We start from the raw sequence: 26,053 nt of genomic DNA, 5'->3' as shown, positions 1-26,053 counted from the left end.
TGCCTGACTAGAATGAGCCTTGGTGCTATTTTCTAATGTTGGTCCTCCTAAGAGTAAACCCATTGCTATGAATGGACATAGCTAACTTGGATCTGTTAGTTTCAATGCCCTACTTTGAGTAAAAGTTAATTGGATTTAACCTGTAGTTGAAGGCTTCATGCAAATAAGCATAAAATGTTACCATGTGGCAGAAATACGGTATGTAGTGCAGACAACTTTTACCATAATGCAAATGAATACCACCCAATAAGTAGAAGTTCCCTGTGCCATTTACATAGTAAAAATCAAACACTTAACTACACTAAGCAAAAAAAATAAATCACTCAAATAAGAGACTTTGCGCCAACCTATTAATAGTAACAAAGCTCACTGTTGCTAGACTCCTAGTTGGAATGTGGCTTTTGCAGATATGGGATCTTGTATTAATGGGCAAGTTAACAAATTTTAAAGAAATAGGCAGGCTAAACAATCATTTACTACAGTGTGGAATGACTTACCATGTATATGGCAGTTACAGTGGTACCTTGGGTTAAGTACTTTATTCGTTCCAGAGGTCCATTCTTAACCTGAAGCACCACTTTAGGTAATGGGGCCTCCTGCTGCCGCCGGAGCACGATTTCTGTTCTCATCCTGAAGCAAAGTTCTTAACCCGAGGTACTATTTCTGGGTTAGCGGAGTCTGTAACCCGAAGTACCACTGTATTGAGCATGGTTACAGACCAAGCACATAAGCATTTGGAATGACATTTAAAACAAACCAACTTACATGATGCTTTTTTTAAGGGAGACTGGTTCTGTAATTCAGGAATGGGAGGGAGTTTGGCAATTCCTTGTTCTAAAGGTACTGTATGTAAGAAAAAACTTTAATTTTAATCAAACCTTAAAATGCTAACTAAATAAAATCAAGGACAAAAATACGGTTGGTATCTTAACAGAAGCCTTCATGTCCTAGAGTCTGTCTAGAGTTCATCAAAGCACGTGCCATTTAAGAGAGCTGCAGGGACACTCCTTTCTGTAGGCAAACTCACTTCCGTCTTGAGGAAGCTTCAAAATGAACCAGGAAGTTACGTCTCCACCGAGCTGGTGCCGCTACTTTACCCTTTTCTTACTTCTATGTTTGTCTACGTCACTATTACACGCCGGAAGTAAGTGTTTCTTACCGGAAGCACGTGTTTGTCGGCATGGGGGCAGTGGCGAGGGAATCGAACCGGTAAAGAAGTCATCCTGGGGTTAGAACATGGCAAGCCGGAGCTCCTCAGTAACCTTCAAAACCAAGTAAGAAAGGGGGAGCGGTTGCCATGGAGAATGCTTCCTGTTTCCTCTCGGGTGGGGTTTCCTTGTGCTATCGTCATGGCAACGCAGTACCTTACAGGGCGGAGGGGGCGGTTGTTTGGACGCGCTAGACTCTCCTTCCCGCTTTTTGTAGTCCCTCCTTGGGGTGCCTGACGTCATAATCGAAGGGGAAGGGTTTCTCAGAGCATGTGCAGAGTGCCTTTCATTTTTATTTCCTCACTGAGTCGCTGCCAGCTGGGGCTGTTTGAATAATCCTGTTTCAATTTTATTTTATTGGATGCCACCCTGAATAGTATCCTGTGCTTCTCCACTAAGTATCCAAAAGTGGCCCCTACACATTTGGGCATAATGTGTGGGGCTTTCAGTCAGTTCCCCTGTGAGACTAGGATCTGCATAGCTGCTCTGCATATTTATCGCTTGAGGATTAGGCACCCTGCGAGAAGACCTGGTGTTACTGTGGTGCCTGAGTGTTCTGCTCTGTCATCCGTGCTTTGGAGCCATTGTTATGGCTGAGCTGAAGCAAAGCCAACTGTCAACTCGCTGAATTGGTATTTTCCTTCTGTCCTTTCACAGCTATGCCATTTCCAAGAGAATCGAGCCATTCTACAAAGGAGGACGGGTTCAGGTAATGCCAGAGCCCGGGTTTTGACCATGCTGGCTGTGCTTACCACATGTTGCTGTGATCATGTGCAAAAAAGGCTTCTCCACTCTCATCTGTTTGTTTTCTAGATGACCCAAGATGGGGAATATATGTTCTGTGCTTGTGATAACAAGGTGAATGTGGTGGACGTTGCAACAGGAACTGTCGTTAACTGTATCGAAGAGGTAATAAAGACAACAGTAACCACCTTAATTTGATCCCTGAATATGTGTACTTGGTCATCTTCAAAGGATGTCATACCTCTGCTTCCTTTGAAGCTTTCTCAAACACACTCCCCACTAACCTCAGTCTGCCCTCAACCACCCTCCACCTGCCTGCCTTCTGAGTAGACCACTGCCTGGTGACATTTCCTCCTTCTTGGCATCATTCTTTCCCTTGTAGAAAGGCATGTAAAAATTTGTTTAGCTCTGAGCCATAACAAGACAGAGCAAAAAAACCCCACACATTTTTAGATGAGCCACAAATTCAGCTTTTATTTCCTGGCTGGCTTTCCAAATAAAGAAATTAGCAAAATAACCTGATTTTCATTATGAAACAACAAAAAGCAAGCAAACTTACTAGGTATATCAAAGTTATTGCTACTAAATGGTAAACTTTTTTCTTTCTGTCTTTTTACTCTCCCAAGGATGAAGAAGAGGAAATTACATCATTTGCTCTTAGCAAAGATGATGAAGTAAGTGATTACAGAATTGCATAGTAAGAATTCAGAACAGAGGGTCACATGGGGGCAGAGTGAGATGATGGATGGAATCAAGCACCCTATTAAGCTGTACATTTTTCAGTGTAGACCTTTATTCTCCTGCACATACCACCTTTAAATTAATGGTAGCCATGCAAACTCAGTTTCTTTATTTTGGAGCCTCACAACTCCGAAGGGGCTCAGTTTATGTGGCAAAAGTGCCTAGAATCTAGACCACCATATAGGGGGTGGATGGAGAACCTGTGGCCCTCATGATGATGTTGGGCCACAAGTACCATCATCCCTAATCAGGCTCACTAGGACTGATGGGAATTGGAGTCCAGCAACATCTGGAGGGCTACAGTTTAGCAGTCCCTGAATAGAGTGCCCCATGTAATACACTTGTGATGCCCAGATTTTTAGACCACTGTGTGGTTCTCTTTACTAGCCAACCTGTTTCCACCATTTCCTCTTGTTATTTCCCCCCATGTTAGATCCTTGTGACTGGAAGCCGATCGATGCTGCTGAAGCAATGGGACTGGCCAGAAAATAAATGCACACGCACATGGAAGGCTATGCACACAGCCTCCATGGCCAGCATGGCCTTTGACTCAAGCTCCACATTGTTGGCTACAGGTACGAGTTGCATCTGTCCAGAGGGAATAGGTAGTCTCCATGGGACTGAGGAGGAAGGAAGAAATACGCCTTTCACCCCACCCCAGTGTTGATTCCTCTGCAGCTAGAGCTGGGCTGGAAGCTAAGGGCCTGCAAGACAGAGTTGTTCCACCAGGCCTTTGGTCAGGGCGCAGCCTGACTCCCTCCTCTGGCAACCTGCACAGAATTTTGTTTAACGGTTGCCATCAATTTGATTTTAATTAATGTTTATAATGAAATGTTTTTAGAATGTTGGATTATTTGATTGTTTGATTATTTGATTGTTGTTAGCCACCCTGAGCCCTGCTTCGGCTGCGGAGGGCGGGATATAAATAAAATTTATTATTATTATTATTATTATTATTATTAGGACCTCCCTATTTGGCTGACTTTTTGTGCCTGCTTCATTTCTCCCTTTTGTTCTTCCAGGTGGCTGTGACAGCGCTATTAAGGTCTGGGATGTTCCCAGGCAGTACTGCACACACAACCTGAAAGGCTCAACGGGGGTTGTCCAGTAAGGAAACTTTTCTTTTTCCATGTGCTCTTTTGCAATAGGAAAAAACTAGCCCAAAAAACAATTTGTGACTTTCTGCAGGAGGGTGGCAAAGACTTAAAAAAACCAAAGTGTGTTATGCCTTAAATCTGTGTTAACCTCGTAGAATCATAGATGTCATTCTGATGTATGGTCACGGCAGCGGGGGCTGGTGGGACTTGTAGTCCAGAGTGTCTGAAAGTCACCAGGTTGATGAAAGTTGGATTAGCGTTTGCTTCATTTCCCAGTTACTAATTAACAGAACAACTTTGGTTGGTGCAGAATAGTCAGTCTCCTTTTCAACATCCATAATAAAGCCCATGTCGTTCAACAGAATACAGTGGTACCTTGGTTTACAAACTTAATCCATTCCAGAAATCCGTTTTTAAACCAAAGCCGTTCTTAAACCAAGGTGCACTTTTCCTATTGAGGCCTCCCACCTTTCGTGCCCTTCCACCGTTCAGCTTCCATTTGTAGACCGAGGTAAAGTTCGTTAACCAGAACACCATGGATCAGAAACACTTCCAGTTCGTTAACAGGGCTGTTCATAGACCGAGGTACCACTGTATAATAGGATTCATCAACTGAGATTACTCTCCATCCCAGCAACTGAATCCTTCTTGTTTCCCCCTCTGTTAAGCCAAGTTAACAAATAAACACAGACAGATAGTTTGCACTATCCTTATTTTTTTATAGCGCCATCTGTGCTTCTGTATGAACATAGGAAAGAATCCTTATAGTCCATTAGACCAATGGCCTGTCTCAGTCAGTACCATCTTCATTGATGGGAAACATGTGTATTTCAGATATGTTAGACTACATCCCATGATCTCTGAACATTAGCCATGCTGGGTAGAGCTGATGGAGTTGTAGTCCAACAACATCTGGAGGGCCACAGGCTAGCAGTGCTAACTGGTAGTGGCTCTGTAGGGTTTCAGGCAGGGGTCTTATTCCAGTCTTACATGGAGACGCCATTGGGGATTAAATTTTGGACTCTCTGCGTGCTGAGCAGGTGCTCTGCCACTGAGCTGTGGAACATAGAAAGGTGCTTTATACTGAGTCAAACCACCACTTCATCTAGCTCAGTATTGTCTACATCAGTGTTTCCCATACTTGGGCCTCCAGCTGTTTTTGGACTACAATTCCCATAATCCCTGGCCATTGGTCCTGCTAGCAAGGGATCATGGGAGTTATAGTGCAACAACAGATGGGAGACCCAAGTTTGGGAAACACAGTGGCAGTGACTCTCCAGGGTTTCAAGCAGGGGGCATTTCCAGACCTACTTGGAGTCTGAACATGGGACTTTTTGCATGCAAAGCAGATGTTTTACCTCCTTCCTTTAGAAACATAGGACACTGCCTTATATTGAGTCAGACCTTCAGTCTATCTAGCTCAGCATTGTCCACACTTACTAGCAGCAGCTGTCCAGGTTTGCAGGCAGAAGTGTCTTTCTTTCTCTCTCTCCAGCCCTACCTGGATATGCCAGAGGGAGCCTCCTGCACACCCAACATATGCTCCACCACTCACCTGCCTGTCTCTTTCCCCAGCCTTGTCGAGTTCCACCCAGACACTTCTAAGCTACAGCTCTTCTCTTCTTCCATGGACAACACCATCCGGGTTTGGGACCTGAAGTCCAGCGAGTGCGTCGCTCAGCTAGAAAACCATTACAGCTCTGTCACCTCCCTCGCTTTCTCTCCTGACAATGAGACGCTCATCAGGTGAGAACCTGGAAGGGGGGCTCCCTCCGTGCTTTCTTTCTGTTCTGCAAATCAGAATCCATTTAAGTTTCATTAAATCACTTCAAGGCAGCTTACAAAATACAAGCAGTCTACAAACATACAAGAGTTAGAATCAAAGGTGTCAGCCAGCAAAATTTTCAATGCAATCCCAAAAGCAAACACTGCCATCCTTCCAAGAAAATACATGGTACAAAACAGAACTGTTTAAATACCCAGCAGAAAAGAAGTGTGTTAACAGTGCCTACATATATGTAACGACACTTACTCTCTGCCCATTGATGATATATCTGTTATTGTTATAATTATTGTTGTTGCTATTATTGCTGTTATAATCTGTTTATTTATATACCACCTTTTCTACAAATTTGTACTCAAATCAGTTTACAGCAGACAAAGACAATTAATACAGTAACCATAATACATGATTAAAACCATTATACCATTTACAGGTCTAAGTAAAGTATGTTAAGCAAGCACTTCGGTATTATGTAGGTGTCTGCTAAAATGTCTTTGCTTAGGCAAGGCTACCCAGACATGAAATTTTAACATGAAACTTTATTTCTCTCTCTCTCTCTCTCTGTGTGTGTGTGTGTGTGTGTGTGTAAACTAGGAGTGTGCACTTGTTTGTAATACAAATGTAATTTACATATAACCCCATTTCTTAAAAACCAAAGGGTGAACAAACATGAATTTGGCACATTTAGTTTTTCGTTGTTTTTGTTTGTCCTTTCTAACTGATATTTTGAAAAGATGATGTCTTGAGAACAAAACCTGCACATTTCCCACTATTTGGGTGGAAAACCACATAAAGTTAACAGGGGAAAAAAGACTGGGTTGGTCTCCATTGAAATCAGTGGGAAAACTGTGAGGTGAAATGAAAGTTTTTCCCCATTGAACACCTCTATGGGAAACTGAAGCCAATACAAAACCTCTTGCCATGTGTGAGGCTCAGATGCTCGCAAGTCTCAGCCTGAGAGAAGTTGCGTAAAATCTTCTGTGCCTCAGTTTCCTCACCTGTAAATGGGCAGTTCCGAGCCTCATTGCAATGCCTTTCAAACCAGCCTCATGGAAACCCTTGTGCTGCAGTTCCAGTTATCTAGTTCCAAAGGGCTGAAAGTGACACTGTGTTTGATTTCAGCTCCGGCCGTGATAAAATCTGCACTGTGTGGGACCTGAACAAGGGAGAAGCCAAGGGCACCATCCCTGTCTATGAGGTGACGTTCTCCCCCCCCCCCTTACTTTGCTTACTTGGAAGGGGTGGTCTGGTCTCGAGTTCTTCTTTTCTGTGATGTGTTGGGAGAAGAGAGTTGGCCGTATTCACACATCAAGGTTTACAGTGAATACACAGGTGGCTCTCGCTTCACTCCTCCCCTCTAGCCACCAGGAGCAACAAACCATAATCCCTGCCATAGTGTAAGATCTGACCTGGGGATTATCGTTTGCTGCACTCCAAACAAACCATGAAGTTGAAACATTGGCTTACCGATCATAGTTTACTTGAGCAAAGCCACAATCCCCAGTTTGGACCCAGTGACTCTGGTTTGCTGCTCCTGCTTGCACTAGGGGAGGAGCAATCACTTTGCTTGGTAAACCATGGTTTACCATGACGTGCGCACTGTGCTGGGGTTTTGTTTTTTATTTTGAACTGCTCACCGTTCCTAATTTTGTTTCAACCTTAAAACTTGGCCATGTTCTGGCAAGCTGTTAGACTGACCCAGTCAGCCCACCACTGGGAATTGTAGTCCAAGCACCAGTTTGGCAAAAGCTGCTCTAGTAGAGATACAGCCTAATACCATGTGTCTCTTTGAGTATGAATAGGGCATCATCTGTCTTTTAGGTTCATTGCATGTTGCTGAATTTTTCCAGAGCCACACTTGGCCACACTGGTGTGAAAAGTAACTTCTCTACCCAATAAATGCCCCTGGAGCTGTCTGGCATTGGTGGGGGGGGGGTGGATGTCTCTCACTCTTTTCCTGTTCATGACTCCTGCTGACTTCTTTATCCACCTTAGAGCATTGAATCTGTGGTCATGTTGCCAGAACAAGGGGATTTCTCGTGTTTAGGCGTGAGTAAAGAGAGCCTTCACTTCGTAACAGCAGGCAGCAAAGGTGGGTAGAAGACCTTTTTCTTACTCGTTTTTTCAGAGAAAACAGTAAACAATTTTTTTATGTGTTAGTGGAGAAGTAAGGAAGAAAATAGAGAGTAAAAGCAGGACTTTTTCTTATAATTTGTGTTCCGATATATTAGGAATAGCTCTCCTAACACACACACTCCATTTTTATCCTACCCTGTGAGGTAGATTAGGCTGAAAGACTTGGGCCAGCCCAAGGTCACTGTCAGGGAACTGCCATCAGTGCTGGAGGGAGAGAGCAAAAGCCAGAGGGATTCCAGAGAGCGTCCTGGGATTGGGAGAAGCAGCCCATCTTCTGGGGAAGAGAATCAGTGTAGCACCAGTGGAGAAGGGGGGCAGATGGGGGAAGCGGCGAGGCGGTCCCATGACTCCTTGCCTGGGACCAGCGGGGAGAGTAGGGGTCCTCCGCTGCCTACGCCCTCCTTGCGCAGAAGGCTTTCGCGCAGAGAGAGTAGGAGAAGACTAGGCGTCAAAGAGCTTCTTTGCTGGAAGAAGTTTAAGAAACGCCCACTGACGGATTCTGCCAGCGATTGAGTCAGCCACGGGTGAGGGGCTGTCCGGACAGAAAAGGTTCACTCAGGCAACCCAGCCAGGTGTTTGCACCCAGCTGGGGAGATGAGCACCGGCTTACGCACGAGCAACCCCTAGAACCATTACAGTCACCCATGAGCTTCAAGTGGGAATTTCAACTTGGATCTCCAAGGATGTCGTGCAGCATTCTTGCCATTCTACCACTCTGCATCCAGAGAGTTGGAAGGGAGCAGGTCCCACCCTCCCTCCTGTTACCAAGTGCAGAGCGTGTGTGTGTGCGCGCGCGACTGCTGGAGGACAGAGATTGCGTAAAGCCAATTACTGGGACAAGGGAATGGTATCCATAGGATTGGAGAAATGAGTTCTTTGGGGCACTTGACCTCCAGCAAAAAGCGATATATCTCGGAAGGTTTTCTCATAAGGTCTGGAAACCTGCCCACCCAGCTATGTTTTGCAAACAGAAGCCAAGGTTCCCAGCCTGCCGCAGTCCATGCCAGAGCTCACAGAACTGCTCAGGATATAAACCAAGGTGTGGGTTGCAAAGTCTTTCCTCGCCTACACAATATTTTTTTCTGTAACAATTTCCCTTGTTTAGAAATCTATCTCGCCTACTTTCCCCAAACAAATTCAAGGTGACTAACAAAGAAGAAACAAATAACCAATCCCAGCTCAGTTCAGCTTCTTAAAACAGTCTGGCCAAGCTGCCCAGGTGCTAATGGAAAGTGTAGTTCAAAACATATGGAGGGGCACCAGGTTGACCACAGCTGCTTGGGCTACCTCCCCCCACCCCATTACAAGAGGCCCCCATTTGCCTCAAACCTTGCCCATCTTTGCAAGTTACTTGATGATGCTGATGCGTTGTGTGCTGTGTGTTAGGGATCCTCCGGGTCTGGGATGCGGCGTCAGCCACCTGCGTTCACAGCCAGTCCTTGCCCTGCCTCCCGGCAGCATGCGTGGATCAGGAGGACGGGCTGCAGAGCCTCATGCATTGTGTCCTGGTGCCCATGAAGAGCCAAATTCTCACCGTGAACACAGACCGCAACATCTGCATGTATGATGCACAGACCCTCGAGCTCAGGAAGCAGGTAATCCGCTTCTTAATTATTATGGATGGGGTGGTCCCTCTTTCATTGGAGCAGTTCCAGATGTTTGTATTCAAACCCCTGGAATGCAACCCCACCCCCCTGTTCCAAATCTGCTGACTGGTAAGGACAGAGTTTCAGGCTCCTATCCCTACCAGGAGATGCAAGGGACTGGAACTGGGACCCTCTGCCTGCAAAGCAAGTATGCTAACCCATCCGGCTTGACTCTTGCTCTTCAGTTTGCAGGTTACAATGGAGAGGTTTTGGATGTCAGGTTCCTGGGCCCTAGAGACTCCCACGTGGTTGTGGCCACCAACAGCCCCCAGCTGAAGGTCTTTGAGCTGGTGACATCTAACTGCCAGATCCTGCACGGCCACACAGGTAGGTGGCAAGAGGCTCCTCCAGTTTTCCGTGCGGGATAGCTGCAGGGATGCCTTTCTCAGGGGCTGCGGTTGATGCAAAATTTGGCTACTAAATATTGTATAGGGCGTTGGTCCCAGGGCTGCCTTGTCCTGTTCAGTTTGCAAGTTCAGTGTGGCAACAGCACATCACGCCGGCCTTCTTTCTTGCAGATATCGTTCTTGCCTTGGATGTTTTCCGAAAGGGGAGGTTGTTTGCCAGCTGTGCGAAGGTAATTTCCCAGTTGGGATTCATTTATTTTTAATTCAGTGTGCATTAATTCAAGTGGGTGGTGGTTTTTTTTTGGAGGGGGGCTCCAGGCCTAAGGCTCATCCCTAAACAGCCTGGGTCTCTGTGTTACTCATGCTTCAGAGCCCTCTTCAAGCACAGAAAGGAACTTTTCCATGTGCGGTTGATGCACAGGATGCGGGCCTCTGGATTGGCTAAGTCAGCGCTAAAGAGACCCTTCTGTAATAAGGAAACTGGCCCAAGCGCTTCCTGCTCTGTAATCACCATTTAGCTTAATTATCCTCCTTCTTCTGTTCTGATGCTGGCGTGACATTTAAGGTCAGGGCTGCAGACTTTCAAACTCAATTTTAGCTCAGGAAGTATCTGAAATATGTGGACAGTCCAAACGCTGGATAAATGGGGGCATTGTTTAAAGGCCGCTATGCATAGACTCGGCTTTGAAGGAGCTCTGCAGGGTCTCTGAACGGATGCATTCCCCAACTACATGTCCTCCTTTTCTCTCCTCTGTCCCCCCTCCCCCGCCTTAGCACTGGAATTGCTGGTCTCATGAAGGGCCTCCCTCCTGATTTCCCACATCACAGGACAGTTTCAGCAAGTTGCTTGTGTCGCGGTTTCTGCAAGGAATTGTTTTCCTTCTTAAGGAACTTCCTGTGTCTCTGGATTAGTACATCTTGCTTTTGCAAGGTCCAGCCCATGCATACAGCACCCCCTTCCCGGGCCACAACCCCTTCCATGCCACATCTTGCACCAACCCTGCTCTGTACTCTCCTGAGTTTTTTTGCCTGACTGGAATGTGTCCTTGAGCTCTGATGATGTCTCACGTTTGCCTGGTTGGAGGATACAGAGAAGGTACTAGCCTGCTGTACAAAAAGCAGTGTCCAGTTGTTGGTCTGACCACTTTTGCCTCTGGCCCCACCCACCACTGGCATGTGGCCCGCAGCAAGTTACCCAGAAGGGATTGTGGCCCCCAGGCTGAGAAAGCTTCCTTACTCATCCTTCACCTCTTCCACTTCCAGGATAAAAGCATCAGGATTTGGCGGATGAATGACCACGGTAATGTCTTCTGCATCGCCCAGGGCCTGGGCCATACCCAAGGAGTGGGTGCTCTCTCTTGCTCCAGGTAACAACAACAGAATCCGTTCCCTGCCTCCTCCCAGCCTCTCTTGAGTTTCTTGGTGCATTGTTGTTGATGTGCTTATTTTAAGAGTCCTCTTGTCTGCAAACCCTTGACTGGCTGTTTCGTAGCAGAGCTTTTTCTTCTCCAGTGGCAGGTTGGGGTTCTTTTCTACTCTGAGTAGAAAATCTCCTCCAGCTGCTGCATTTGGGGTTTTCTCTCCTTTGGTGTTGGTTTCCAGGGCCTCCAAAGACTTGGCGTGAAGCTTGCCTCCTATGCAATCATTTGCCGTCTCTCCCTTTCAACCATTCAGGGTTGGAAATGTGGAACAGTTGCATCGTCTGCCATCATCATGTGCACCCAAACACTTTGTGCAGGCACCCAGTCCCTGAAATGTTTGGGAAAGGTGTGAAAAAAGTTCACGCTGCCCTGAGATGTGAGGGGGCTCTATGTCACATCCGCAACTTGCATTGAAAGCACATTAAGGAATCCTGATAACTGTAGTTTGCCAAGGACTGCTTCCAGTAGAGATTCAACAGGTGCCATTTCAACTTCTAAACACCTGCTGGAAACTTTTCTATACTGTCAAGCTGGTGCAGGCAATTAAGAATGCACTTTTCTGTAACAGCTGATTTCTGATTTTGACATTTTCAAATGGTTTTTATGGTATGGTTTTATTTATAATTGTTTTAAACCATGGTACATAAATAGCGGGACGTGGGTGGCGCTGTGGGTTAAACCACAGAGCCTAGGGCTTGCTGATCAGAAGGTCGGCGGTTCGAATCTCCGCAACGGGGTGAGCTCCCGTTGCTCGGTCCCTGCTCCTGCCAACCTAGCAGTTCAAAAGCACATCAAAGTGCAAGTAGATAAATAGGTACCGCTCAGGCGGGAAGATAAACGGCGTTTCCGTGCGCTGCTCTGGTTCGCCAGAAGTGGTTTAGTCATGCTGGTCACATGACCCGGAAGCTGTACGCCGGCTCCCTCGGCCAGTGAAGCAAGATGAGTGCCGCAACCCCAGAGTCAGCCACGACTGGACCTAATGGTCAGGGGTCCCTTTACCTTACATAAATAGCACACATAAGTATTTTTTATAAATAAGGTTTCTGGAAAGTGCAGCTTCATTGAGAGATAAATTATAGTTCCCAGGATACTTGGCGGTGGGGGGCAGGAAGCAGTGTGCTTTAAATATATGAAGTGGATGTGACCCTTGCGACTTTAAAAGAGGATTAGACAGCTGCTTGGACAAGACTATCAAAGGTGCTCTTATGTGATACCTGCCATCCTATTGATTGGAAGTGTTTAGTTGACTTATCTGGCTGTTCCCTTCCCTCACCACCCCTCTTTGTGTGTCCCTCTGCTGAAGTGATGTCCTAGGTGACTGCTATCCCAAACAGGAGCGTAACATTCTTCGGCCAAGTCCTTAAACATGCTATTTTTCCTGCACCACCATCCCCACCTCTTCTGGTCTCTCTTCGCTTCCTTTTTCCTTCTCGCTTTCCTTCCTCTTTTTCCTTCTCCTCTTTGGTGCACTTTACAGCACCCAGGGTTCGCCTTCCTGGCAGCTCAAACAATGGGGTGATACAGGTGAGCTGAGCAGCGCAGGTGGCTGCCTGCAGGTGTTACTGATTCCACTGCACGCCTCTGAATCCCAAGAGAGGGTGATCAATGCAGGCCCAGTGCTGCAAGCATTCTCCATCCCAGCCTTTGCTTTGGGTGGGCCTTAGGCATTCCAAAAGGCATCCCCACCCCGCACTCCAGAGCTGCAAATAGGCAGGGAGGAGGGGGCGGCAATGGTCTGCAGACCTGTGTGTGTGTGCAGAAGCACTTCACCTTACATCTCCCTGTTTAAAGCATCAGTTTGCACCCTGCCATTTCTCGAGGCAGATGAAAGAGCAGAGATCAAGAGGAGCAGATTCCTTAATTTCGCGTTGACGCAGCTTTGAACTGGTTGTCGGGTCAGAGATAACGAGTGGTGCTGGGAAGCCTTAGAAATTATTTTGTTGCTGAGGTTCCTCTTTGATGTCCAAAATATGTTGCTTTTTCTTTTCTTTTTAATCATTTCATTCGAAGAGCAATAGTTGTGGCTACACTACGGCTAGCAGAATCGGCTCCCAAATTAAATGAACAGAAATATTTGAATACATGGTTCTTAAAAAAACAAGAGATTTTCACTTCTCTTTTTTTGTGTGTTTGCCCTCCATCCCACTCAGCAGTCCGTGGTCCGTATGAGATAGCTCAGTCGGTAGAGCATTAGACTCTTAATCTCAGGGTTGTGCGTTTGAGCCCTACGTTGGGGGGAAAGTTTCCTGCATTGCAGGGAGTTGTACTGGATGACCCCGGTGGTCCCTTCCAACTCTACATTGAAGTTTATTTTTTTTGGTGGTAGAGCATATCTGAGTGGTAGGGCATCTGCTTTGCATGCAGAAGGTCCCAGGCTCCTAATGGCATCTCCAGGTAGGACAGGGAGAGAACCTTGAAAAGCTGCTGCCAGTCAGTGCAGGCAGTAATGAGCTAGATGGACCAAGGATCTGTCTCTATATAAGGAAATGCACTACCAGACTTCAAGGGGGGCGGGCATAGCTCCTGGCTGTATAGAGCTGCCAGTCTGTGGACAATACTAAGCTGGGTGTACCTATGGTCTGACTTAGTATAGGGCAGCTCCCTATGGTTCTTCCTGGCTTCCTTTTTAGGGTTCCCCCCCCCCTTCTGCAAATCCTGGGTTTCCCTGCTTTTCAGTAGCGCTGTTTAGGCTAAACAGCTGTCATATGAATTACGAATTTACAATAAGTTTATGTTGGGGCTCAAGGCAGGTTTGTTCTCTGCACAGGTGCAGCAATTAGTGGTAGCTCTGTTGCTTCTGACCTTCCTTTTAATCACATTCACTCTCCACTCTCCCCCCCCCCTTCCCCTCCGCTTCTTTCCAGGATGAAAGAGAACTTTGTGGTCACAGCCAGCAAAGACAACACAATGAAAGTGTGGAGTATCCCCGAGTACATCACTGCCAGGGAACCTACAGACGCTCCCACCACAAATCCTGACCCCCAACCAACTGCCCCTCCAGTCACAAAGCCTGCTCCCCCTCCTCCTGCCCCCCCAGTCACAAAGCCTGCTCCTCCTCCTGCTGCCCCTCCAGTCACAAATCCAGCTCCCACTCCCGCTGCCCCTGCCACCACAACTGCTGCCACAACTGCAACCACAACTGCTGCTACAACTGCAGCCACAACTGCTGCTACAGCTGCAACCACAACTGCTGCCACAACTGCAACCACAGCTGCAGCCACAACTGCTGCCACAACTGCAACCACAGCTGCAACCACAACTGCCGCTACAACTGCAACCACAACTGCTGCTTCAACTGCAGCCACAACTGCAACCACAACTGCAGCCACAACTGCAACCACAACTGCCGCCACAAATGGCACAACTGCTGCCACAACTGCTACAACTGCCACCAAAACCTCTACTGCACCTGATGCCAAAACCTCCCTCTTTAAAAGCGCAAGCTCAAAAAGTGCCAAAAATGTCAAAATTACCGAATCTCCCACGACTCCCGAAGAACCCGTAGCTCTTGAAGCCACCATGACGACGACACCCCACCACAAGGTCAGGCAGTGGGGGAGTTTAGTGGTCCTTTGGAGCTTGGAGAGTGAGAGGACCTCCTCCCTCCACAGCTCAGGAAATGCTTATCTAATAGAAAATACCAGTTGTTTAAAAATGTGGGGTGAACTTCTGTCTTCGTCGTTCTGCTCTTCCTCCTAATGGAGCCCAAGGCAGCAAACAGCAATACACAACTAAAAACAAAACAAAGATATATTTAGAACACCTAAAAATATGTTGGGCTGTGTTTTACGCAAACACAAGAAAGTGGGGTTAGTCCACTTCTTGAGATTTCCCCCAGTTGTTGTCTTGTCTGAAGAATATTTGTTGCAAGGTGGAGAATGCAGCCACTCAGGCCTGGAGAAAATTTAATAAATTTCCCACCTTTGGGCCGTGGGTGGGAGATCAGGAGCATGCCAGTTTCTCACTCCATTCCTCTTGTCCATGAATTTTCCCTATCCCTTTTCTGGCACTGAGCATCATGCTCAAGTTGACTCTAACCATGGTTAGCTTCATTTGGGTGAGCAGGGAGGTTTATGAACCTTCTGTGCTTGTAGCGGGGGGGTGGGGGAACCACCTTTAAATAAGTGTTAATAATAGAATTGTAGAGTTGGAAGGGACCCCAAGGGTCATCTAGTCCAACCCCGTGCAATACAGGAATCCTGCCCACAGTCATCACTGGGTGGGCTTAAACCACCAACCTTCTGGTTAATAGCCAGATGCACTGACCTATTGTGCCACTGGGAAAACATCACCAACACAGTAGGGGCTGGGTTTGCAAACCAAGGTTATTATTAACATTGGAATGGCCATAATGCTAGCTATGGTTAGTCCAAATTCATGTACAAGAGGGGGTGGGGAGGAAGTGCCCAGGTCCCATGGCAAACTCACGAGTATGAGTTTAGCGACATCGCGTCTGCATCGGGTCAGAATCAGGCTGCCATACAGATAGTGTTGTGATGTGTTGCACAGCAGTTACCCAACTTATAAAAAATACTTATTTTTAACATGTAAAAAACCAGTAATATGTCTTGTTGGTGCTCCTAGCTATTAAGAAGTCTGGAATTCTGAATAACTTGCAATTCCTCAGCTTGCAAGAGAATGCAGCACCAGAAGACCTCTCTCTGTTTTTTTGTTAAGGATGTAAATAGCGTGGCGGTTTCTCCGAATGACAAGCTGATTGCTACAGCATCCCAGGACAAGACGGCCAAGCTGTGGACAGCCGACAATTGCGAGCAATTGGGAACCTTTGTCGGACACAAACGAGGTGTCTGGTGTGTGCAGTTCTCACCGGTGGATCGGATCCTAGCCACCTCTTCTGCGGATGGCACTGTGAAACTCTGGAGTCTGCAGGATTTCAGCTGTCTAAAGGTACCCTATGGGGCCATCTTTAACACCTAGCCATTATTTTTCATTGGCCAGAAGTTTAGGAGCCTTGAACTTCCTGTAATTTAGATTAAATGGTTAGAAATAATATATGGCTAACTGCATCTGGCGTGTAAGAAGTTTAAGGAATGGCAAAAGGAGGATAAATAGGGCCATTAATTTTCATGGGAGGATAGTGCTATCAGTAGCTACGAGTCACAATGGCTATGTTCTTACCTCCACTGTTGGAGGCAGTGATGCTTCTGAATATTAGTTGCTGGAAACTTCAGGCAGGGAGTGGGCTGTTGTGCTTCAGGGTTTTTCACTGGGGCATCTGGTTGGCCACTGTGCGAAGAGGTGTTGCCTCTGTGCATAAAATAAGTCAATTGTGCACTGGCTGCCGGTATGCCAAATTGAAGATGTTCCTGGTAGTGTATAAAGCCCTAAATGACTTGGGGTCAGCCTTTCTGCATGCAGTACCTTCCTGTTCTTTGAGATCTGCTGGAGAAGCATTGCAAACTGTCCCGTAGGACCTCCATTTGGCAGCCACAAGGACTGGGGCAATTGGCATAGCAGCACCTATGTTGTGGAATTCCCTGCATGTTCCTTTGCATGCTAAGCACATGTCTTCTGTGTTTAGTTTTACACAGCAGTTCCTGCCATATGGCCCAGTTCTGTGTTTGCTACTCTTCTGATTCTTGCCTTTTCACATTTCTAACTTTGGTGTTACACTGATCTTATGCAAGTTTTTCCTCCTTGATTTAGGAATACTGAAATGTGTGTATCAATAAAAAATAAAAAAAATAAGATGTGCTGACCATCAGAAACCCCATTCAGCCCCCTCTCTTGTTTTAATGAACTGCTTTCTTTAGGAGCAGTCTCTATTCTGGTCAAGTCAGTAGCTAGACTCCCAGTGACTGGAATAGTAGGCTCCATTCTTGATGAAAACTGAGGTCGTTCAGGATTCAGAATAAGCTAGGTAGATTTTTTTATCCCATGCACTACTTCCCCCACCTGTTCAGGAATGATTACGTAGCATCTTATCAAGCTATTCAGTGGACAAATGTTTTACGACTCAATTATGTAGACATTTGAGTGGATATGTAATCTGGGGGCTGCCTGGTTGGCAGTAACTCATGACAGAGCCTTCTGGGTGGTGGGTCCCCATTTGTGGAATGCCTTCCCTGGTGAAGTGCGTCAGTCTCCCTCATTATCGTTTTGGAGAAATTTAAAAACATTCCTCCTCCCCCCCCCCCGCCCCAGGCATTTAATGCCTGAAAGACATATCTCTGGCATCCCTGAAATTATTAGTTTTGAGACTAGGTGATTGCATTTAGGAGTTTTTAAAACTGTTTTTAGAAGTTTTAATTGTATTGTTTTCGTATTGACATGGTTGCCACCCTAGGCTCCTTGAGAGGAAGGAAGGCGTATAAATTTAATTAATAAATGTATAAATAACAGTAGGAGCAACTTCATCGCTGTCATAACATTCTTTATACCTGCTCATGCTTGCTTTTACCTCTTCCTTGCCTCTCCAGACTTTCGAAGGTCACGAAGCCCCTGTGCTGAAGATCATTTTCGTGAGTGGAGGGGGACAGGTACTGAGCAGGTATGTCTTCTGTGGAAAGGGTGGTGGCATTTTGCTCAGGCGGTCACCCTCTGAGGAAAACAAAATGGTTACCTGTTACTAGAGGTAGGCGGAGCCCCCAGTTCCCCTGCTTGTTCCCCAGCGGTGCCTCGTATTAATATATATATTGTATTTAGCTCTATATAATAAAAATGTAAGGGTGTCATCGCATAGTCCTCGTTGGAGGATTTGTCACAACTCTGGATTGTGGAGGCAATGGCAGAGCAGAGCAAGCAGGGGCACAGCCCCTAGTATTTAACATAAATCTCTAAGCGCAATAATTTGTTTTGTTTATTGAGTTTATATCCTGCCCTTCTTCCTGGTGGACCCCAATAAATGACATCTAACATTAGATGTCTCCTTGTCTCTTCTCCTCCTTCCCCCAAAGTGGAGCAGATGGCCTTATGAAACTTTGGACAATCAACAACAACGTTTGTGTGAAGACCTTCGACGCTCACGATGATAAGGTGTTGGGCCTACACGCCAATAGGAGAGACAACGCACTGGTGACCGGCTCCGCCGATTCCAGGGTCTTGCTGTGGAAGGTACAACCGACACAAATGCCTGACCTAAAGACCACCATTATAATCTGGCTTATTTGCTTTATGTTCTTTTTCTTCTTCTTCACCCTCTACCTCGTCGTCTTGATCAAAATTCGCTAGTGCCCTTCGTGGAAACGCAGAATGATCCACCTTTCCTGTGGCCTGGTATTGATTCCGATCTGTAATAAACGGGTGCCATTTTTGAACAGAGTCAGTCAATATTGCTTGTCCGTTTCTTCAGTGAACCAAGTCCATCAGTTTATGAGTTTGTGCCAGTGGAAGCTGGTCCGTGATGGCAAATAGGCTGCTGCTCCACCAACCTCAGTCTGTCCTCAGCCAGCTTCCACCTGCCTGCCTTCTTACAACCATTCTAGCAAGTGGCCCTGGCTGTCAGCCTCTGCCTCCTTAGTCTCTGTGTCGCCCTTGCTGAAGTCAGTAAGGAGAAGGAGGACACAACTAGTATTAGTTGGCTTTGTCTGTCATTGCCTCTGGCACCACTTAATATTGGTCCCTGTGCCTTCTGCTCCGTCAGTCTCAGTGGATACCAGCCACCCCAGTTTGTGCCATTTCATATGCATTTGAGTCCCATTTGATTAGAGTAGCTATGGGCATCTGTCATTGTATGGTGGTGAGACGATTCAGAATTATCCTACACACTCCTTGAGGATCTCACTAAATAATTTAGGAGTGATGAAAATGTCCAGGTTAATGTGAGCGTAGGAATCTGCCTTATACACAGTCTGATCGTCTGTACAACCAGCCCAATGTTGACTGCACTGATGGGGAACAGCTGTCCAGGGCTTTGAGCAGAGAAGGGTCTTTAATCACCCATCCCTCTTCTCAGGCAACTCTGGGAATTGTAGCTCCTTGAAGGGAATGGGGTCTCAGCACCCTTAACAGACTACAGCTCCCAGGCTCCTTTGAGAAAAACAATGACTGTTTAAGGTGGTACCATAGTGCTTTAAATGTGTAGTGCGGACGTTGCCTTAGTCGTGCTTCTAAGTTTAAGCTAAGATTCAGGCCTCCAAGGCAGCCATGTGCTAATGCCCCCACTGCCAGGGATAGATCATGTGACCTAGAAAATTTGTTCCTCTAGCTCCACTTTAGTTCCTTTGCCTGCCTTGCCATGGAGAAGTTCTGTCCTTCATCTTCCTGCTTTCATGATTTCTTAAAACTAACTTCCTTCCTTCCTTTCAAGGTAAGGTGTCCAGTGATGCTGATATTGGTTCTTGTTCTAGTAAATATATACTGTATTCCAGTTATCCTTCAGAAACCATTATCATATAATAACTGCATGCAGCTATTCATTTATTTTACTTAACATACATTTCTGACTTCATTTTAGGGCAAGCTTAAAAGAGAGAGAACTGGACAAATTCACGGTAGATAAGGCTGTCATGTGACTACTTTCCACAATGGCTGTGCTCTGCCACCGTGGTTGGAAGCAGTAATGCTTCTGAATGCCCACTTCTGGAAACCACAGGAGGGGAGAGGGCTCTTGGGCTCAGTTTCTGCTCTCAGGTTTCCTATTGGGGCACCTGGGCAGCCACTTTGAGAACAGGATGCTGAGTAGATGACCATTGGCCAGATCTAGCAGGCTTTTCTTATGTGCTTGTCTTCTTAAAACACAAAGCAATGGAACAAGCACAAAGCAATGGAACTTTACTGGGTCCAGGATCTCCCACAATCTGTGTTCCTTATTTTTCAGAGGAGGTGTAACCAGTAAAACTGGTTGCAAACCTCAATCCCAAATGATGGTCTTGGCAATCCAATAAGCCCACAAGCCTCTCTTTTCAGGATGAGGCTCCTTTCAAGAGGAGCATAACTCTGGTTTGTTTTCCCAAAAGGAACTTTCATAGTTTCTTTAAGCTCCTCGCCTCCCTACAGCACACCAGTGCTGGTAAAGACAGGTATATCAATCAACTGTGTTTGGGTAGCACTGATGTTTCAAGCCGTGCTTTCTTTAGATGGAACCACCCACACAGATCCTCTTTCGTGTTCAACAAAGCTGTCGTGACTTAGTTTTTGCCAGCCGTTGAAAACTGACCAGCGGTTTCACACTTGGGTACCTAACAGATGGATTTGGAAGTTTCAAGGCACAATTGATTCAAGCTCCATGCTTCTTTGGTGGCATTGCCTTCAAAAAAATATCAGCTTGCATTTCCTGTGTGGCCGGGGCTGGTGAAAGTTATAGTCGAAAACAGGTTGGAGTAAGAGAAATCTTTGCTGATTTCTGCCCTGATGCCTTTAACACAGAGTTAGGGAAGCTTTTTAGCAGATATTCAACCGTCCCTGCCTCTGCAGGGCAGCTTCGACGGGTGGGTGGCATAGCCTACCTGCCAAATTTTGCATTGAAGCAGCTGCTAAAACAGAGATTTTCCCTTCCTTTTTAGTCATGGTTTTAGTGAAACCCATCAACGCCTTGCCCTAGCAATGGAACCATCAGGAGCTCCCTTTAACCTCCCAATTGTTCGAGTGTAGTTGTGGCTGTACCTGCCCTGCACCTGGTGGCATAAGCGGGCTGGTGACCATGACTTGTGAGGGACGACATAACAGGTCAGACTGCAACTTGCCCCAGGTCAAATGTGACCCACCAGGCAGGGGTTTCCCCACCCTTGCTTTTTAACAGAACAGTTTTGCTCTAAAAGCCTAGGGCTCTGGTACAAATGCAAATGCCAGCCGTGATAGTGGGCACTGCTGTCTGTTAAGTGCGAAAGGTTGTGTAAGGTGGTTCTTAATGGACATTTTCACCTTTTGGTGTAGCAGGTGGAGGAAGCCTTCTGGATGCAGGCAAATTCTGTTTGCCTGGTGAAAACTTGCATCCCTTAAGCAACCTGCATGATCAAACAACTTTGTTTCATTTTGCTTTTTGCAAACAATGTGATTCAGATTCGTTTCTTTGAATCTAGTCATCTGACGAAACAAGAGTTTAACAAAGGGAAACTACAAATCCGTATGAAATGGATGCACGGTAACATCAATAGAAATTTAATTGGCCCTAAATAAAACCATGTACAGCCTGAAGTTTGCTGACATTTTGCAACATTCTCCTTTAGGAGTTTTGTTCCTCTAGCCCAAGATTTCTCCTTAAGGCTGGTGCCTGGGTCCAGCAGCAAGCTTCCTCTTCCTGGTGGGGACTGATGTGCCCACACTTCAGAGTTCTTGACACTTAACCCCCCAGATGGAGGGGGAAGAGGGCTTCCCAGGGCGGAGGGAGCAATGTCATAGTAAGTTCTCCATGGACTGACATCATCCTCCCTAAGAGATTAGAGATAATTCATCTTTCTGGTTCCCTGTTGCCAGTGATAGTCAACATTAATTGTACTCTGAGAAGATCCCTTGAAAAATCAGTGGATTTAAGGGCTTGTCCATTGCTTTCAGTGGGTCTGCCCTGGGTATAACACAAGAGCACGAAAAGTCATTAAAGGAGATGCTTATACAATGGTGGTAAATACAACTGTACGTAGGAATATTAAACTAACACATAAATTAGGAGAGTCATATTTCTTGCTTAGGTGGAGGTAAGGAGTCGTACAGGTCATTGTTTGAAATGTAAAATATAAAGTCCCACCAGATTGCATAAAATTGTTCTACTGGTTCTGTGTCTTTCATCACACAAATTTTGTGGATTATCTTTTTGGTAATAGCCAGGTTCTACATTTAAAATCTAAAATCTCTCTCTCTAAAAAAAACTACGCAAAATCTGTAAAGGACTTGAATATGTATTTAATTTTCCTGAGTCAATTTGACAGCATACTTTTCCATTGCCTGGTGGGACGGGGGTAACACCTGAAAACATGACTGCGTGGGTGGCTATTTCAGTTCTAAAACTGAGAGGGAATCCCACAGGAGTTTCAGAAGTTGCATTTTCCGAGGCATCAGCCATTCCATTTTGCCATTTTTTCTTCTTCTGTTCCTTCCCTTTTTTGTGTTTCTGTATGTTAATAGGATGTCACTCAAATTGAGCTTGAAGAGGAACAAGTGAAGCAGGAAGAGCAGATTCTGAAGTGAGTATCTTGGGGCAACTTCCGCAGTTGGGCTGGGGATTGATTCTGGGGGGAGGCCCCCCCAAGATTTCCATCTGTCCCATAAAAGTGCACACGTATACCGTATTTTTCGCACCATAGGGCGCACCGGACCATAGGGCGCACCTAGTTTTTAGACGGGGAAATAAATTTTTAAAAAATCTTCCCCCCCCCCAGCCCCAAAAAGCAGCATACAGGCTGCGCACAACCTCTCCCTGCCAGAGGGGTTGTGCGCGGCTATGGCACAAGCTAAGGCAGCGAGCGGGGTGGATCCCGCTGGCTGCTTTGGCTTCCTCTTTAGTCCCACGCAATCCCTCCCTGCCGGGAGAGGCTGCGTGGAGCTAAAGAAGCCATAGCCCCGTGCAGCCTCTCCCTGCCGGAGGGGTTGCGCGTGGCTATGGCACAAGCCTGCATTCACTCCATAGGATGCACACACATTTCCCCTCAGTTTTTGGAGGGGGAAAACTGTGTCCAGTGGAGCAAAAAGTACAGTAAATAAGAGAGCTGAAGTAGCGAGTGGTTTGAGCAGCCTTTCCTGCGGCCCTCCAAATGTTTTGGACTACAACTCCTATCAGCCCTAGCTTCCTCGTCCTTCCCGGCATCAATGCTGATAGTGGGATGCTATTGCTGGGCGAGACACTCCTGGAGAATCTCACTTGTCTATATAAGTGGTGGCATCAAGTATTTGAAAGTGGGAAGTCTGGGCTAGTTGAGAGACTGACCTCAATGACCACCTGGAGGAGACAGTCCCTTGCAAGGTACCCTGGGGGTGTCACTGGCACTGGCAGCATGCCAGATACTAGATAGGACCCAAGATGGCCCTGGCCATCCTTCCCATGAGGGATTTACAGTAGGGGGTCAGCTGCTTGCAAAGAGGCCTGTCGAATAATGAGATTTCCACCTGCATTGTGTTCCAAGCTCCATCCAGATTGCAAAGCAGGGTAGTAGCAGGGTAAGGGCCATCCAGGTGGCCCAGGGAGTAAAACAAAGAGGCACGCCTGGGAATGGCAGGGATCCCTCATGAGGCCTTCACGTCCTTCACCTCCTGGTCTGTCTTCATCAAATACATCATTTGCCATTTTAGCTTTTCTCTGCCGTCACGGCAGCTAGAAACATGCTCTTTTCAAATTCCAGCTGTGATCCAGCACCCTCTCATTCTTGCTTTGTGTTTTCAGAGAGCAGAAGCTGTCTAACTTGCTGCATAAGAAGAAGTACCTGAAAGCCCTGGGCTTGGCAATCTCCTTGGACCGGCCACACACAGTGTTGTCGGTGATCAAGGGTAAGGCTCTTTATAACAAAGAACATTAAGGGAGATTTTCCTTAAGTCTTGGCTGAGCCCTAAATAAACTTTTTTGAGCCCCACTCTGTTGCTTTCAGGGATGCAGGTGGCGCTGTGGGTTAAACCACAGAGCCTAGGACTTGCCGATCAGTAGGTCGGCGACGGGGTCAGTCCCTGCTCCTGCCCACCTAGCAGTTTGAAAGCATGTCAAAGTGCAAGTAGATAAATAGGTACCACTCTGGCGGGAAGGTAAACGGCGTTTCCGTGCACTGCTCTGGTTTGCCAGAAGTGGCTTTGTCATGCTGGCCACATGACCTGGAAGTTGTACGCCGGCTCCCTTGGCCAGTAAAGCGAGATGAGCGCCACAACCCCAGAGTTGTCAGCGACTGGACCTAATGGTCAGGGGTCCCTTTACCTTTACCTGTTGCTTTCACTCGGCCTTGCAACATGATTCTGTTCACAGAGAGTTCCATGGGGCTTACTTCCAAGGCCCCGCCTCCCCTATTCATTTAAAGCCATGTCATACCTCTTTAAAGAGCCGTGGCTTCTTTCCCCAAAGAATCCTGGGAACTGCAGTTTTGTTAAGAGTGCTGAGAGTTGTTGTATTATTACATTTATTTTCTGCCTTTCCTCCCAAAGAGCTCAAGGTGGCACACACATCTTTCTCCTCCTTTAATCCCCACAACAATCCTGCGAGGTAGGCTAGGCTTAGCGGCATTGACTGGCCCAAGGTCATCCAGTGAGCTTCATGGCCAAATGGGAGATTTGAACCCTGGTCTCTCCCAGGTCCTGTTCTGACACTCTGGCAACCAAGCCACATTGGCCTATCCTCATTCCACTCCCAGAGCTACACTTCCCAGAGTTTCCTGGGAAAGTGGGACTGATTGTGAAATCCTTAACCCCTCTTCTACACATACACACACACAGGATTTATTAGTGATTGGCTATTCGTTGTTCTTCATAGCTATTCTTAAGGAGGCTAATGGAAAAGAAGACTTGGAAAAGAACCTCCTGAAGCTTCGGAAAGACCAGAAAGGTTAGTTAGTATTCTGCAGGGACGACTTCTAAAGGGGGTGTGTGTGTACTGAACTTAACAATTACCCAGCAGGTGCCCTTTCGCAAAGTCTTTTTTTGTCCTTTTGAACAACAGCCATGGGAAAGTTGCGAATTTAAGAAGAAAGACGGGTGAGAGGAGAGGTTGCTTGACCCTGCGCCCCCCTGGCATTTTTCTGATTCAAAACCTCCCACCAACACCGCAGGCTGCTTTTCTACTAGGTGGGGAGGGGTGTTGGATCTGCTTCCCTGCCTTGAAGAAAGGCGCAGGTCAGATGTGTGCCCAGACCTGGCCACACTTCGCAAGAGAGGTGTGTTGGTTCAAGGTGGCCACGCTGCCTGCAACTTGCACTCCTTCCCGACGTGTCTTCCCCAAACCCCTTCTTCCAGAGGCTGTGCTGAGGTTTTCCATCACATGGAACACAAACTCACGGAACTACCTCGAGGCTCAGGCAGTGGTGGAAACCCTCCTCAAGCATGAGACGCCAGAGAACCTCTTGCAATATGAAGGGATCAAAGCAGCTGTGGAGTCTCTCCTACCATACACAGGTAAGTGACCTTTTGAATACTTCTCCCCATCCCACACCAGGCTTCATCCCGTAACTTCAGTTACGGGTTCATATCCTGCCTTTCCACCAGGGAGCTGTACATTGTTCCCTCTCCCCCAACCCAATTTTATCCTCACAGCAACCCTGTGAAGTAGGTTATCCTGAGAGAGAGAGAGAGGGAGGGAGAGAGAGAGAGAGAGAGAGAGAGAGAGAGAGAGAGAGACTGGCCCAAGGTCACCCAGTGAGCTAAACATCTGAGCTAGGGATTTTTCCCTGGGTTCGTGCAGTTCTAATCCAGTATTCCAGCCACTGCACTACACCATGACTGATCCTAAAATGGAGATTGTTGAGTGGGTGCAGCAGGGCTTCCAGGTGGGATTGCAAAGGATTAGACCTGGGACCTTCTGTATACAACACAGATGTTCTGCCGCTGAGCCAAGGCCCTTCTCTGGTCCACTGTTACTGATCTTATGGGAGATCCCTTGATGAGTTCAGAATGCAGTTTGAATGCCATGACATTGGAAGGGAGCAGCTGCTGATGTGGCAGGAACAGGTAACTTTCATTCCTCCCCCTGCCTCTCTCTTTCTGCAGAACGGCACTTCCAGAGGCTGGGCCGGTTACTGCAGGCCTCCATGTTCCTCGATTTCATGTGGCAAAACATGAAGCTGCCTGACGCCGCCAAGTGGGACGAGGAGATGGACACATGATGAGCTTTGGGTGCCGGCAGCATGCGGGGCAGAAGAGCTGGACACTCCTGTCAAGTTGGCACTGCTCTCACCGGTGGAATATGTTGAATTGGTTTGCAAAAAACGCCCCACAAATGTACGTTTTTCATTTTGTAAAGGCATAAATCTCCCAAGAGTGTCTTCCTACATACATCCCTTTCCCATCCCCTTTAAAAATGAAATAAATTTATTTAGCATACTGGGTGTTCAGAATGAAATAATACTCCT

At 46.8% G+C, this 26,053-nt stretch overlaps 1 protein-coding gene across 1 annotated transcript; it reads left to right on the top strand.

The window, feature by feature from the left end:
• The first annotated feature begins 1,121 nt into the window (after positions 1-1,121).
• Positions 1,122-26,024, top strand: TBL3 (transducin beta like 3). The gene is made up of 22 exons (XM_083413977.1): positions 1,122-1,274; positions 1,866-1,917; positions 2,022-2,117; positions 2,579-2,626; positions 3,127-3,268; positions 3,716-3,800; positions 5,366-5,536; positions 6,696-6,771; positions 7,569-7,665; positions 9,096-9,304; positions 9,541-9,682; positions 9,874-9,932; positions 10,966-11,069; positions 13,988-14,666; positions 15,801-16,031; positions 17,564-17,634; positions 18,041-18,197; positions 22,143-22,201; positions 23,395-23,498; positions 24,463-24,534; positions 24,942-25,100; positions 25,692-26,024. The coding sequence occupies exons 1-22, from the start codon at positions 1,237-1,239 to the stop codon at positions 25,805-25,807; spliced, it is 2,967 nt and encodes a 988-aa protein (XP_083270103.1). The 5' UTR covers positions 1,122-1,236; the 3' UTR covers positions 25,808-26,024.
• Positions 26,025-26,053: the final 29 nt, after the last annotated feature.

The sequence above is a fragment of the Podarcis tiliguerta genome, assembly GCF_965153285.1.
Source record: "Podarcis tiliguerta genome assembly, chromosome: 14".
Taxonomy (NCBI): domain Eukaryota; kingdom Metazoa; phylum Chordata; class Lepidosauria; order Squamata; family Lacertidae; genus Podarcis; species Podarcis tiliguerta.
This window is presented reverse-complemented; position numbering and strand designations above follow the sequence as displayed.

What these genes read in the sequence shown, in the direction of transcription:
- TBL3 (XM_083413977.1), top strand. Translation starts at nt 1,237, where the DNA reads ATGGCAAGCCGGAGCTCCTCAGTAACCTTCAAAACCAA. An exon ending in TCAGTAACCTTCAAAACCAA is followed by an intron (nt 1,275 to 1,865) that starts GTAAGAAAGGGG and finishes GTCCTTTCACAG; the next exon opens with CTATGCCATTTCCAAGAGAA. An exon ending in CCAGGGTCTTGCTGTGGAAG is followed by an intron (nt 18,198 to 22,142) that starts GTACAACCGACA and finishes GTATGTTAATAG; the next exon opens with GATGTCACTCAAATTGAGCT.